Source organism: Gobio gobio, assembly GCF_949357685.1.
Source record: "Gobio gobio genome assembly, chromosome: 8".
NCBI lineage: Eukaryota > Metazoa > Chordata > Actinopteri > Cypriniformes > Gobionidae > Gobio > Gobio gobio.
Genome location: NC_137114.1, coordinates 17,381,308 through 17,395,740, shown reverse-complemented (window position 1 = coordinate 17,395,740; position 14,433 = coordinate 17,381,308). Strand labels below are relative to the sequence as shown.

General features: G+C 42.2%; 1 protein-coding gene across 1 annotated transcript; it reads right to left on the bottom strand.

Moving 5' to 3' along the window:
* Window positions 1-4,351: 4,351 nt before the first annotated feature.
* Window positions 4,352-13,833, bottom strand: smco4 (single-pass membrane protein with coiled-coil domains 4). The gene is made up of 2 exons (XM_079823605.1): window positions 13,703-13,833; window positions 4,352-5,323 (listed from the first exon to the last, which is right to left on the bottom strand). The coding sequence occupies exon 2, from the start codon at window positions 5,256-5,258 to the stop codon at window positions 5,079-5,081; it is 180 nt and encodes a 59-aa protein (XP_079679731.1). The 5' UTR covers window positions 5,259-5,323; window positions 13,703-13,833; the 3' UTR covers window positions 4,352-5,078.
* Window positions 13,834-14,433: the final 600 nt, after the last annotated feature.

The window sequence follows — 14,433 nt, the reverse complement described above, 5'->3', positions numbered from 1 at the left end:
TGGTCATCTGAAGTCCTCGCAGGAGTTGAGTCGTCTCTTCACAGGTGATGGTCATCTGAAGTCCTTGCAGGAGTTGAGTCGTCTCTTCACAGGTGATGGTCATCTGAAGTCCTTGAAGGAGTTGAGTCATCTCTTCACAGGTGATGGTCATCTGAAGTCCTCCAGGAGTTGAGTTATCTCTTCACAGGTGATGGTCATCTGAAGTCCTCACAGGAGTTGAGTCGTCTCTTCACAGGTGATGGTCATCTGAAGTCCTCCAGGAGTTGAGTCGTCTCCGCACAGATGATGGTCATCTGAAGTCCTCGCAGGAGTTGAGTCGTCTCTTCACAGGTGATGGTCATCTGAAGTCCTCCAGGAGTTGAGTCGTCTCCTCACAGATGATGGTCATCTGAAGTCCTCACAGGAGTTGAGTCGTCTCTTCACAGGTGATGGTCATCTGAAGTCCTCCAGGAGTTGAGTCGTCTCTTCACAGGTGATGGTCATCTGAAGTCCTCACAGGAGTTGAGTCATCTCTTCACAGGTGATGGTCATCTGAAGTCCTCGCAGGAGTTGAGTCGTCTCTTCACAGGTGATGGTCATCTGAAGTCCTCACAGGAGTTGAGTCATCTCTTCACAGGTGATGGTCATCTGAAGTCCTCGTAGGAGTTAAGTCGTCTCTTCACAGGTGATGGTCATCTGAAGTCCTCACAGGAGTTGAGTCGTCTCTTCACAGGTGATGTTCATCTGAAGTCCTCGTAGGAGTTGAGTCGTCTCTTCACAGGTGATGGTCATCTGAAGTCCTCGCAGGAGTTGAGTCGTCTCTTCACAGGTGATGGTCATCTGAAGTCCTCGCAGGAGTTGAGTCATCTCTTCACAGGTGATGGTCATCTGAAGTCCTCGCAGAAGTTGAGTCATCTCTTCACAGGTGATGGTCATCTGAAGTCCTCCAGGAGTTGAGTCGTCTCTACACCGGTGATGGTCATCTGAAGTCCTCCAGGAGTTGAGTCGTCTCTTCACAGGTGATGGTCATCTGAAGTCCTCCAGGAGTTGAGTCGTCTCTTCACAGGTGATGGTCATCTGAAGTCCTCCAGGAGTTGAGTCGTCTCTTCACAGGTGATGGTCATCTGAAGTCCTCCAGGAGTTGAGTCGTCTCTTCACAGGTGATGGTCATCTGAAGTCCTCCAGGAGTTGAGTCGTCTCTTCACAGGTGATGGTCATCTGAAGTCCTCCAGGAGTTGAGTCGTCTCTTCACAGGTGATGGTCATCTGAAGTCCTCCAGGAGTTGAGTCGTCTCTTCACAGGTGATGTTCATCTGATGTCCTCGCAGGAGTTGAGTCGTCTCTTCACAGGTGATGGTCATCTGAAGTCCTCGCAGGAGTTGAGTCGTCTCTTCACAGGTGATGGTCATCTGAAGTCCTCACTGGAGTTGAGTCGTCTCTTCACAGGTGATGGTCATCTGAAGTCCTCGCAGGAGTTGAGTCATCTCTTCACAGGTGATGGTCATCTGAAGTCCTCACAGGAGTTGAGTCGTCTCTTCACAGGTGATGGTCATCTGAAGTCCTCCAGGAGTTGAGTCGTCTCCTCACAGATGATGATCATCTGAAGTCCTCGCAGGAGTTGAGTCGTCTCTTCACAGGTGATGGTCATCTGAAGTCCTCACATGAGTTGAGTCGTCTCTTCACAGGTGATGATCATCTGAAGTCCTCCAGGAGTTGAGTCGTCTCCTCACAGATGATGGTCATCTGAAGTCCTTGCAGGAGTTGAGTCGTCTCTTCACAGGTGATGGTCATCTGAAGTCCTTGCAGGAGTTGAGTCGTCTCTTCACAGGTGATGGTCATCTGAAGTCCTCCAGGGGTTGAGTCGTCTCTTCACAGCTGATGGTCATCTGAAGTCCTCGCAGGAGTTGAGTCGTCTCTTCACAGCTGATGGTCATCTGAAGTCCTCTTGGGAGTTGAGTCGTCTCTTCACAGGTGATGGTCATCTGAAGTCCTCACAGGAGTTGAGTCATCTCTTCACAGGTGATGGTCATCTGAAGTCCTCGCAGGAGTTGAGTCGTCTCTTCACAGGTGATGGTCATCCGAAGTCCTCCAGGAGTTGAGTCGTCTCTTCACAGGTGATGTTCATCTGATGTCCTCACAGGAGTTGAGTCGTCTCTTCACAGGTGATGGTCATCTGAAGTCCTCACAGGAGTTGAGTCGTCTCTTCACAGGTGATGGTCATCTGAAGTCCTCCAGGAGTTGAGTCGTCTCTTCACAGGTGATGGTCATCTGAAGTCCTCCAGGAGTTGAGTCGTCTCTTCACAGGTGATGTTCATCTGATGTCCTCGCAGGAGTTGAGTCGTCTCTTCACAGGTGATGGTCATCTGAAGTCCTCGCAGGAGTTGAGTCGTCTCTTCACAGGTGATGGTCATCTGAAGTCCTCCAGGAGTTGAGTCGTCTCCTCACAGATGATGATCATCTGAAGTCCTCGCAGGAGTTGAGTCGTCTCTTCACAGGTGATGGTCATCTGAAGTCCTCGCAGGAGTCGAGTCGTCTCTTCACAGGTGATGGTCATCTGAAGTCCTCCAGGAGTTGAGTCGTCTCCTCACAGATGATGGTCATCTGAAGACCTCGCAGGAGTTGAGTCGTCTCTTCACAGGTGATGGTCATCTGAAGTCCTCCAGGAGTTGAGTCGTCTCTTCACAGGTGATGTTCATCTGATGTCCTCCAGGAGTTGAGTCGTCTCTTCACAGGTGATGTTCATCTGATGTCCTCACAGGAGTTGAGTCGTCTCTTCAAAGGTGATGGTCATCTGAAGTCCTCGCAGGAGTTGAGTCGTCTCTTCACAGGTGATGGTCATCTGAAGTCGTCACAGGAGTTGAGTCATCTCTTCACAGGTGATGGTCATCTGAAGTCCTCCAGGAGTTGAGTCCCCTCTTCACAGGTGATGGTCATCTGAAGTCCTCACAGGAGTTGAGTCGTCTCTTCACAGGTGATGGTCATCTGAAGTCCTCACAGGGGTTGAGTCGTCTCTTCAAAGGTGATGGTCATCTGAAGTCCTTACAGGAGTTGAGTCGTCTCTTCACAGGTGATGGTCATCTGAAGTCCTTACAGGAGTTGAGTCGTCTCCTTACAGATGATGGTAATCTGAAGTCCTCACAGGAGTTGAGTCGTCTCTTCACAGGTGATGGTCATCTGAAGTCCTCACAGGAGTTGAGTCGTCTCTTCACAGGTGATGGTCATCTGAAGTCCTCACAGGAGTTGAGTCGTCTCTTCACAGGTGATGGTCATCTGAAGTCCTCACAGGGGTTGAGTCGTCTCTTCACAGGTGATGGTCATCTGAAGTCCTCACAGGGGTTGAGTCGTCTCTTCACAGGTGATGGTCATCTGAAGTCCTCACAGGAGTTGAGTCGTCTCCTCACAGGTGATGGTCATCTGAAGTCCTCGCAGGAGTTGAGTCGTCTCTTCACAGGTGTTGGTCATCTGAAGTCTTCATAAGAGGCTGGATCCAGACTGGAGCTGACACTCTTTAGTTACCCAAGATAAAACAGAACAGGAAAATAATTAGCGTAGCTGCTGTTCAAAGCATTAAGCAAAGACAATCATGTGCACTGATATAACTGGAGTACAAGGTTATGAGATGCATCATGTGAATGCTTGGCTAAAGAGATGCCTCTTTAATCTAGATTTAAACTGGGAGAGTGAGTCATCTCTGTATGTATATTTTAGGCTACAATAAAACAAAATATGTTATAAAACACCACAATAATAGCCGTTATAAAAGTATAAGTAAAGATAATAAAACGATTATATAAAAAGATTGCCCGTTAGATATACACAAGACGTTAAACATCTCATGTTTAACCACTACAGAGACATCAGAGCCAGTGGCAAACGCCAGAAGGACTAGCTGAGGTAAGGTTGCACTCGGCGGGATACATGACCGCTGGTGATCACCAGGATCTCACAACTCCGAAAATGTCAGATCAAATTTTCAAATAGGCGATCTCTTAAATAAACCACAGATTTGAGTTTTAAACAACTACATTCTCGCCTGGAAAATCTCTTAAAACTACATTTTCTGACACAATAACAGTAGTATTTTTAAATTACACAGGTTTTCTCATCCACTACTGACGCTTTCTGGTTGGTGCAAGATGCATTCTGGGATACCTGGCTGTCTCAAGTCCGCACAAGTCACCTCTCGAAACATCCTGGATAAAAGGGGCAGATCAAGAACACTGAACTGTACTTGGCTAGATGTGAACTTCGATTTGGAACAGATTTGGGCAGCGACTGATGACATTTCACAAGTCCACAAGTATGCACAAGAAATGCATTTTGAGAAACGGCCAGAGTCTTACTAAAAACAATGAAGCAGTCAGCATGGCTTTTCATTTCTTTATTAATACTTTAACTGCTGTTACGTCATTAAAAGTTTTAAGGCACATTCTTAGATCCAAGTCCTGCTGGAATATATTTTAAAATAAGCATGTTTGCCGCTGGGATTGTATATCACAGATGTGTCATATAAACATGCACTCAATGGTGCATTTGCTTTCACACACACACGGTTTAACCAAAACACATCAGCAACTGACTGTTAAGAGGAATTGAGCATTCAGAAGTATAAACATTCATTTCTGTCATTGGTTTCATGTGACACCCATCAAAATTCATTTGTGACACGTCCACAGGATCTGTGTGTGTGTGTGTGTGTGTGTGCATAAGCGTGCATGCTACAGACATGTGCAATACTACAGTCACTTCTCATTTGTACTGACTTGTAACTCTGAGCACAGAGGCATCAGGTCTGACCCTGTTCCTGGGTCAGTCCGAGTCTGCTGCGTCTCAGGTGCTTTGGCATGAAACTAGAACCCTGTAAATGCATTTAGAGCCATCATGGCCCCCACAGACACGAATGCTGGTGGCTGGGAGAGGCGCTCTGTTGGAAGCCAAAACGGAAGACTCCATTAATATACTCCAAAAATGGCACGGAAAACCTCTCCTTTATCAATCTGTTCATCCTTATGATTGTGTCCAATTCATGGCATTGGGAAAGAACAAGGGAAAACGAAAGAGAAAGACAAGGACAGGGGGATTTGGCTATTTGGAGTCTTTTTACTCGATGGCTCCGGGTCTGGTCGCCACGTAGACGAAGAGGACGATGAGCAGCACGAGCACGACGAGCGTCGGTAGAACAATGGTCGTCACCTGCTCCCTGGCCTCCTGCATGGCCTGCTTGCGTTCCTTTTTGTCTTTCCATGACTCCTTCTTCGGCTTGCCCTTCAACTGCCGCATGGCTCGGTGCGTCTCCACACAGCGGGTTACCGGCGATCCCAAATGAAAACCCAAAGGACGGCCTCCTGTAAAAACATGTACAATAGGCTTTATTGAACAAAGGGGAAAAGTGTTAACGGCAGTATGAACTTTATCTTGTTGCCGTTTTATTCAGTTTTAGAGCATTCATTCAGTTTTTTTTCTCCTACGCAGTTTCCGTTGTAAACAGTGCAGCTCTCTCGAGATCTACGGCAACCGATGCTGTTCATGTGAGCACCACGACGCATGGAACTGCAACGTAAACTGCGTAGGAGACTGGAACAGGCCAACAAAATTTTTTTGAATAGTCATTGTTTTTGTTCTTTTTGCACACAAAAAATATTCTCGTCGCTTCATTAAATTAAATGGGTCATGAATTGAGAAATCAACCTTTGATATATAAAAGTTCATTGTGATATAAGAATATCCTGTAAGTTTCGGAGCTGAAAACTTCCCGCCCACCGACTCCTGGAGTTAAACTGATCGCGCTACCGAGCTATAAACATGCCGAAGAGAGTAATATATTGCGCTGTGCCTGGTTGTGGAAGAACAGAGTCGCTGCATAAGCTTCCTTCGGACTCTAATATTAGGAATGAGTGGTTGAACTTTATTTTTAATAAAGTTCCAACTCACGTGCGTAAGAGATTGCACGTTTGTTCGCTTCATTTCACCGCGGAATCGTTTGTAAACAAGACACAGGTCCAGACTGGATTTGCAGACATATTGAGATTAAAACACAATGCTGTGCCTTCTATATTGGACAGGAATGGTGCAACACACTTATGCGAGTAAAACATGTTTTTTATATGTGATAGTATTGCATTGTTACAGATCGTGATTTGTCTGCAGTGAAGTTTTGCTGATGCACATGCTTGGCTTGTGTGTGTGTGTGTGTGTGTGAGTGTGTGTGTGTTAGTGATGCATGGTTCACGGATGTATCCACCGATCGGGTGGGCCAAGTAATTACGGTTGCCGTTTCTCCACTTTGGAAGTTTTCAAAACAATTCCCCACATGTACTGACGGGGGAGCCGAAACTCATTATTATGCAAAACTGTTATCCAATCATAGCAGTGGGCGTTTACTTCCAAGTCTTCTGTGCGGCACGCCCATAAAAACAGAGCGTTCAAGGGGAGAGGCTCAAAACCAGGGCAGAACATAGCCTATTACTTATTCATTATGATGTTTTTGAATGTAAAAAACACAAACGTAATAAGTTGACCTCAGACAACAATATATATATATATATATTAAAAAAAAGCCAGTTCATGACCCCTTTCAGGTTGAACCACGGAGACTATTTTATCTATGTCTTTACTACCTTTCTGGACCTTCAATTAAATAGCTGTCTATGGAGGGGGCTGAGACCTCTCGAATTTCATCAAAAATATCTTCATTTGTGTTCCGAAGATGAACGAGGGTCTAACGGCTTTGGAACGGCATGAGGGTAAGGAATTAATGAATTTTGGGTGAACTATCTCTTCAATATCTGAATGTTCATGACATAAGAAGAATAAAAACTTTTAGATATCAATCTGCAATGATATCTATGCAATGCCCATCTTTGAATGCTCGCTCAGTTGAATGCATCTTGAGTAAAACGGCTTAATATTCAATGAAGCACATACAAAAGACCTGAACCGGAAGCAACGCAACTTGTTTTACAGAATACAGAAGTTTGTTCCGCATAACATGTATTTTGTAATGTTAAATCAATTCATTTTATTCATTGTTTTTCTATTGAAGTACATGAATAACCCTTTGTAAAATTGTAGCAATGAGGTTTAAAAGCATTTGATGGATTTTATTTATAAGTAGCTAAAAAAAGATTTTAGGGTAACACTTTACAATTAGGTGTTAAAGGGATAGTTCCCCAAAAATGAAAATTATCCCATGATTTACGCACCCTCAAGTCATCTTAGGTGTAACTGCGTAACTGGCGCAACATAAGACGTTGGACGTAGCGCAAGCGTTTTTAACTGCGAGAGGCGTTACACTTTCTTCGTAAGTTGAATAAGGAAGGCGGTCTGGCAGAAGATAGATATTTTGTTAAATATGAATATATTTCTTACACGCATCACTTTGCTTCAGAAGGCCTTTATTAACCCCCCCCCTCCCCCCCAAATTATGAGTTTCAGAGGCACAGTAAGTTGATCTTTTTCTATAAAAGCTTTCGAAGATTTCTAATAATAATGTTCTCTGATGAACTGTCCAACTGTGTTTAAATTTAGTATGTCAAATAAATTCTGCATGCATGACAATTATTAAAAAATAACTGGAGTATAGCATGTCACACTGCAGGACGCTGCTGCTGTCAACACAAAATAAATAAAAATACACATTAATAATAGACGGAGCAATTCCAATAGGGTCCTCCTCGTACCATCGGTGGTCGGGCCCTAAATATTGCTCCATATCTGTGGCTTCACACCTTTAGTAAGTTTTTTCACCCGTAGTCATGGCAACTGAGCAAAGGCCAGAACTAAGAATGTGTCTGAATGTGAAAATGCAGTAGCGAGCGCACACACATACAGAATGAAGCAGAACAGCAGCCACAATCCCTACCCAGGCAAACAGGAACTGGGTGTTGTATCCTGAATCTTAAGAATTGTGATTTTGTGCACATAATGAACTACACGCTTGGGGGTGAAAGGTGCATAAAAATACGCATATGCAATTAAATCAAATACTTTCAAAAAGTCGATTTTCATAGTATTTTGGTCCAGCTCAGGTGAATCTAGGACATGAAGCTCTGATGTGTAATTTCTAACTCCATCTCAAAGTAAAGGTATAGTTCACCCAAAAATGAAAATTAGCCCATACTTTACTCACCCTCAAGTCATCCTAGGTGAATATGACATTCTTTACTTGATAAAGTTTTAAAAATGGATATTTTTCTTACACAAACGCGTCGATTTGCTTCAGAAGGCATTTATTAACACCCCGGAGCCGCGTGGAGCAGTTATTTGATGGGCAGATGCACTTTTTATGGACTTCAAAAACAGAGTCAACTATGAATCCAATTCTAATGCTTGGATTAGCCTGGACTTTTGTAATATAACTCCGATTTTATTGGTCTGAAAGAAGAATGTCATATACACCTAGGATGACTTGGGGGTGAGTAAATCATGGGCTAATTTTCATTTTTGGGTGAACTATCCCTTTAAGGGGGCAGTTCACCAAAAAATGAAAATAGACCCTTTTCACATTTCCGTCACAGTCGTCACAGTTGGGTTAAATATAATAGCTGTGAATGAGAGAATACATTAAATATTTTTTTTTGTGTGCCCATTTGCTCACATAGCAAGAGAAAAACGCCACAGTAGCGATTTCACAACTTTCAAAAAGAGGGAAAAAAATCGAGTGAGATTGATAACGGGAGTGAAAAGAGAGAAATATGTTCATTTTTACCATCGCTCCCATAGACGCTATTACTAAACACCCTCACAGCAGCGGGAACTTTTATTTATTAATTTTATTTTTATTGTAATTTGATGCAAAAGTAATAAAATACAAAGTATTAGTGTTATAAATGTACATATATTTAAAAAAAAATGAAAATACAAAAAACGTTGCAGGATTTACGATATTGATGACCGTTAAAACGTGTCATCACAGTCTGTGAAAAGGGTCTATTACCCCATGATTTATTCAGCCTCAAGCCATAGGTGTATATGACTTTCTTCTTTTAGCCAAACACAATCAGAGTTATATTAAAAAGTATCATTGCTCTTCCAAGTTTTATAATGGGAGTAAAGATTTTATGATGTTTTATAACATCATAAATGTACTCTTTACGACTCCAGGAGGTTAATAAAGGCCTTCTGAAGTGAAGGGTTTTTGTAAGAAAAATATCTTTATTTAAAACTTTATAGACTAAAATAACCTACGCAAGTCGGTTTACGCCAAAAGAGTAACCGCTGACGCGATGTAAGAGGAGCGTAAACTTCGCCTCTTGTGGTTCAAACAAATAGGGCTGGGCAACAAACTCAAGCTCCTCTTCTGTTATACTGGCATTTCTCTTTAAAAATTCTGGTTTTGGACTTCTAATTCAGTTCAGGTCAGTTCACCAGGATCAACTAAACGCTGGATTTTCAAAAGTATGTAAAGTCAAGCCAACTTTATTTATATAGCGCTTTTTACAATGCAGAATGTTTGAAAGCAGCTTCACAGTGTTAAACAGGAAAATAATGCAACAGAGTTTTAGAAAACGGTGATGTCATCCAGCTCATTTCAATTATCATACAGTGACAATGTGGGCATTAGATCAGTAATTTAGTTTATATGGTTAATTTAGTTTACTAATTAGATTTATTTGGAAATTTAGTTGAAAAATGTAGTGTCCCCAACTGAGCAAGCCAAGCCAAACGCGACAGTGGCAAGGAAACCAAAACCCCATTAGGTGTTCAGATCAGCTGTGAAGTTTTGCGGCTCAAACGTTCTTGAATGAATCTATAATAGATGCACGCCAGTCTGTTATTGCAGGGACATCGACTTTACATGTTCAAGCCCCTAAACATGACGCGGAACAAAACTGTGATTGGTTACATGTCAGTCAAACACAGCTAAATCATTTAGAATAAACACTACAATATTACATAAAAAATTAGATTTGTCCATTTTGATTTCGTGGCCACTTTAAAGGCACAATATGTAATTTTCGCCACTAGAGGTCACTTATTCAAAACAAAGTTGTAGCTTTATGACGCCTTAATTTTGCAGAATCATGGGAGTTGTTGCCTTTACCTCTGCAGCCGGTGGAAAAGAATCCGACGGGACACGGGCAGAAATCATATTCATGGATGATTAAAGATTTATTAACGTTACTGTAGTATGAAGCAGGGTGGAGCAGAACGAGGCCGCTGGAGCGATTGCTATCAGTGATGGGAATAACGGCGTTATAGATTAACAGCGTTACTAACGGAATTATTTTTTTCAGTAACGAGTAATCAAACGAATTTCTCCCGTTACAACGGCGTTAGCGTTACTGAGAGAGAAAAAAACGTGGCGTTACTGCTCACTGAAGCGGTTTTCATCCGAACAGGCTCTCTGTCAGTCGGACCTGCAACGTTTTTCTTTCTCTTGTTGGTGTGTGTGTGCACGCGTGGGCCTGCATGCCATGTGTGTTGGGGGTTGTACACATAACTGATGATGATTGGTGAGTGGGAGACAAGGTTGAGGTTGATAGGATGAGTTCACACACACACACCTATGACACACAAGCACACGCATATGCACAGTCACACACACCAAGTCCAACGACTTCAAAAGGTAGCTTTCGCAAACTGGAAGTATAAGCGCTACTTTTCCCTCGTTGAGGTGAAAGATAAGAATGTTTATGTAATGTGCAACTTATGCCCAGGAGGAAAGAGTCTCTCCACGGCGGTGGCAAGTCATTCTAATCTAATGAAGTCTCACATCATCACAAGCCGCCACAAAATTAGTGGCTAAAAACCCAGGTGATAACGTGCGTAGTATAGTACTGATAATATTTACACAATACTTACACTATAGTAGGCCTACTGATAATATTTACAATAATGCATTGAATTTGATAGGTGTCTCTCACATTGTCCCACAGCAACATTACAATAGTGTACATTAATGGACAATAGAGACAGAGCGACACGCGTCATAATCTGAAGACCACGCCCACCGGGGGGGAAAACAATCAAAACGTCTCCATTGACTTTGCATTGCGGGAGGCTGCCTCCTTGTCATTTCGGACTAATAACAAAAAACTGAATAATGTATTAAAGCTGATATGAGAAAAAAGTGTACTGCAAACAAGCTAAACAAAACCCAGAAGCAAAAACCCAGACGTTTTTATAAGCTGTTGACCCAAAAAAAGAGCGTTTAAGGACAAAAAAGTGGATTCAGGCCATTGAGACAGCGCGCGACGGGTCATATTACACTGAGAACTACGGCGACTAGAGGGGAACGTAATCAGCGACAGTAAATATAATATATAAAACAGACATTTGGATATTTGACTTAACAGTGACAACATATTTACTGCACACAGACATATTGAGGCATACTGAGTGTCAGGATCCCAAAATTGACCCATTCTTCCTGCTGAAGCGTCACTTCGTATTGCCTGTATCCACTTTTATCTTCTTAAACGCTCGTTTTTTGGGGTCGACGGCTTATAGAAACTTATTTCTGTGTTTTTTAGCTTGTTTGCTGTACACCTTGTCACATATCAGCTTTTAGACATTGTTCTGTTTTTTGTTATAAGTCCGAAATGACAATGAGGCAGCCTCACGCAATGCAAAGTCAATGGAGAGCGTTGGATTGTTTCCCCCCCCCGGTGTGGGCGTGGCCTAAATACGCTCTGTCTCTATGCTTTATAATAATAATTTATTCTATTTAGTGTCCAATTCATTCATTTAACATATTTAATATTGGGGGCATCCAAGTTTTGAAAAAAAAAAAAAAAAAGTAACTCAGTAGTTACTTTCCCTGGTAATTAGTTACTTTTATGATGATGTAACTCAGTTACTAACTCAGTTACTATTTGTAAGAAGTAACTAGTAACTATAACTAATTACTTTTTTAAAGTAACGTGCCCGACACTGATTGCTAATGAGAGACGAGTGCGACACACGGCTCGAGAGCAGTGGATCTTTTATTATGCCGCAGACGAGCGCTTCCACTTCTTCAGCTCATGTGTGTGTGGGGTAACGCAGCGCTGTTTTATCATGTTAGATACATTTGAGTGTGTTGAAAGTCATGTTATAATGCTTCTCTGTGCACTCGCTCGGCGGCTACTATGAGACACTTGTTCACACTGCAGAAAGCTAGATGGATATTAGGCATGGTAAAACATGGTACTCACAGTAAATCAAGAGAAACCGATTTAAACAATAAGGCTTACTGTGCTGAGCTGTATAACATCGATTCGTTTTCTGTCGATGAATGGATACAAACAGTTGCTCACCTGTCTAATAAAACACATAATATATTAAAGCTTAATTGTTTGTAGCTTGTTTCCATGGTTTCTACAAAATAAAACAAAACCGGAAATCGAGGGAAACGCGCGGGTAGGTTATGACGCACAGACACAATCCATGTCCTGGTTAAAATTGCTTATTTCTCTGGATTTAAACATTCTTGGAAACATTTGGGATAATGTAAGTACACGTCAACAAAATACACATTGTTCTAGTGGTTTGTGGGTATTTTAATCCAAAAATCTTACATATTGTGCCTTTAAAGTGACAGAAAAGCGCACATTTAGAATAAACATAACGATATCGTCCGCTGGTGTGAACACTAATATAGTTATCGTTATGGTTATCGCTCTTGGTGTTTACACATGCGTTCTCTTTCTCGACTGTTTACATTCACTTAAGACACATAACCTGCTATGTTTACTAGAATACTCGAAAAGATGGGTGTTTTTACATCATTTCGTGTGAATTAGTCAGTTCAAGCGCAAGAAGACGTGAAAGAATTCAATGCGGTATTCTGAGACACAAAAAAATTACCACTTTATTTACAACATATACATTTCCAAGGTGCGTTCACACAACAGTTCTCACGTCATAACACACATGCTCGCGTGAACGCGCGTTGGGAGATTTTTTTTTAGTAAATAAACTGGTAAATTATGTTTTTTTTTGCGCAGAGCACTCGCGTGGCTTCATACATTTGAGGTTAAACCACTGGCGTCACATCGGTTACTTTAATGTTTTTGAAAGTGTCAGTTGTGTAGACTGTCAATGGAGGGACAGAAATCTCAGATTTCATAAAAAATACCTTCATTTGTGTTCCGAAGATGAACGAAGGACTTTGCGTGTTTGGAATGAGATAAGGGTGATTAATTAATGACAGAGTTTTCTTTTCTTTTAAGAGAACAAATCTTTTAACTCACTTTATAACACAAATACATACACAACAACCCAAACCCACCAAGCACAATACAACATCACATGAACATGACATGCCATACTGTGATTAAATGCTATTTTTATGTTATGAATCAGCTCTACAGGTCGCTGTGACATCTCGTGCTGAACTTCACTGAATATACGGTCAAAACAAAAGTTACAGTTCTCAGCATTTCTGCTCAAAACACATGAAAGTTGGCCATGAGGAAAGCTGAAGGGTTCTGGTCAAGCTCACAGATCAGGCTGCTATGGAACATACTAGAAATCAACTGCATTGACAGCACGAGTCGCATAGTTTCTCTTCTGCATCGAAGTTGCTTGTCAGTGTTTACAATGAAACGAGTTGCTACAGACAACAAATCAGCGACCTGTTGCATGCAAATGACTTGAAAAGTCTCCGATCCCACTTCACACACACACATGGATCGCCCTGTTGCTTGTGCTCGCGCTTTAAAAATGCTCTAAATGTGGACTGCGTCTCGTGCACTCGCGCCGCGCGCGTGGGGGGACACTTCCACACACTTTTCGCTTACCGCTACAGTCTGTGTTCCGCTACACCCGCGCGCACCGCCCGGAGGGGTTTCGTACAGTGTGTTTTGAATTTTCCGCAGTCGTTGTCACGGTTCCCGGAGGTTTTGAGTGAGTGAGCGGGGGCTCGACCGAGATTACGTGGCAGAACTGGAGCCTCACGCGCAGGAGGAGGAGGCCGAGGAGGAGGCGCGAGCACGCGCGCTCTCTCCCTTCTCTGCGGGGGCATGAGAGACGGGAAGGAGGGGAAGGAGGTGAAAGAAAAAAAAAAACATCTGTAGTGACAGTGACTCCTCACTACCGACAGGGGGAAACACGGAGACGATAGACAGACCTGAATGCTCAATGGCCCAAAAAAAGGCTGTAAACTTGTTTTAATAAACTTAAAACGCCCCCACTAACTTACATATAAAATGGAAATTAATTATTGAGAAATCACACCTGTCTCTGTAATGTCAATTAATAAAAAAAGAATTTCAACTATTTTTAATCAAACAATTCTGACTTTTTTCTCAAAAATGAGTGAAATAAACTCGATATTGTGTTATAAAGTCAGTAATGAGTGAAATAAACTCGATATTGTGTGTTATAAAGTCAGTACTGAATGAAATAAACTCGATATTGTGTTATAAAGTCAGTACTGAGTGAAATAAACTTGATATTGTGTTATAAAGTCAGTACTGAGTGAAATAAACTCGATATTGTGTTATAAAGTCAGTACTGAGTGAAATAAACT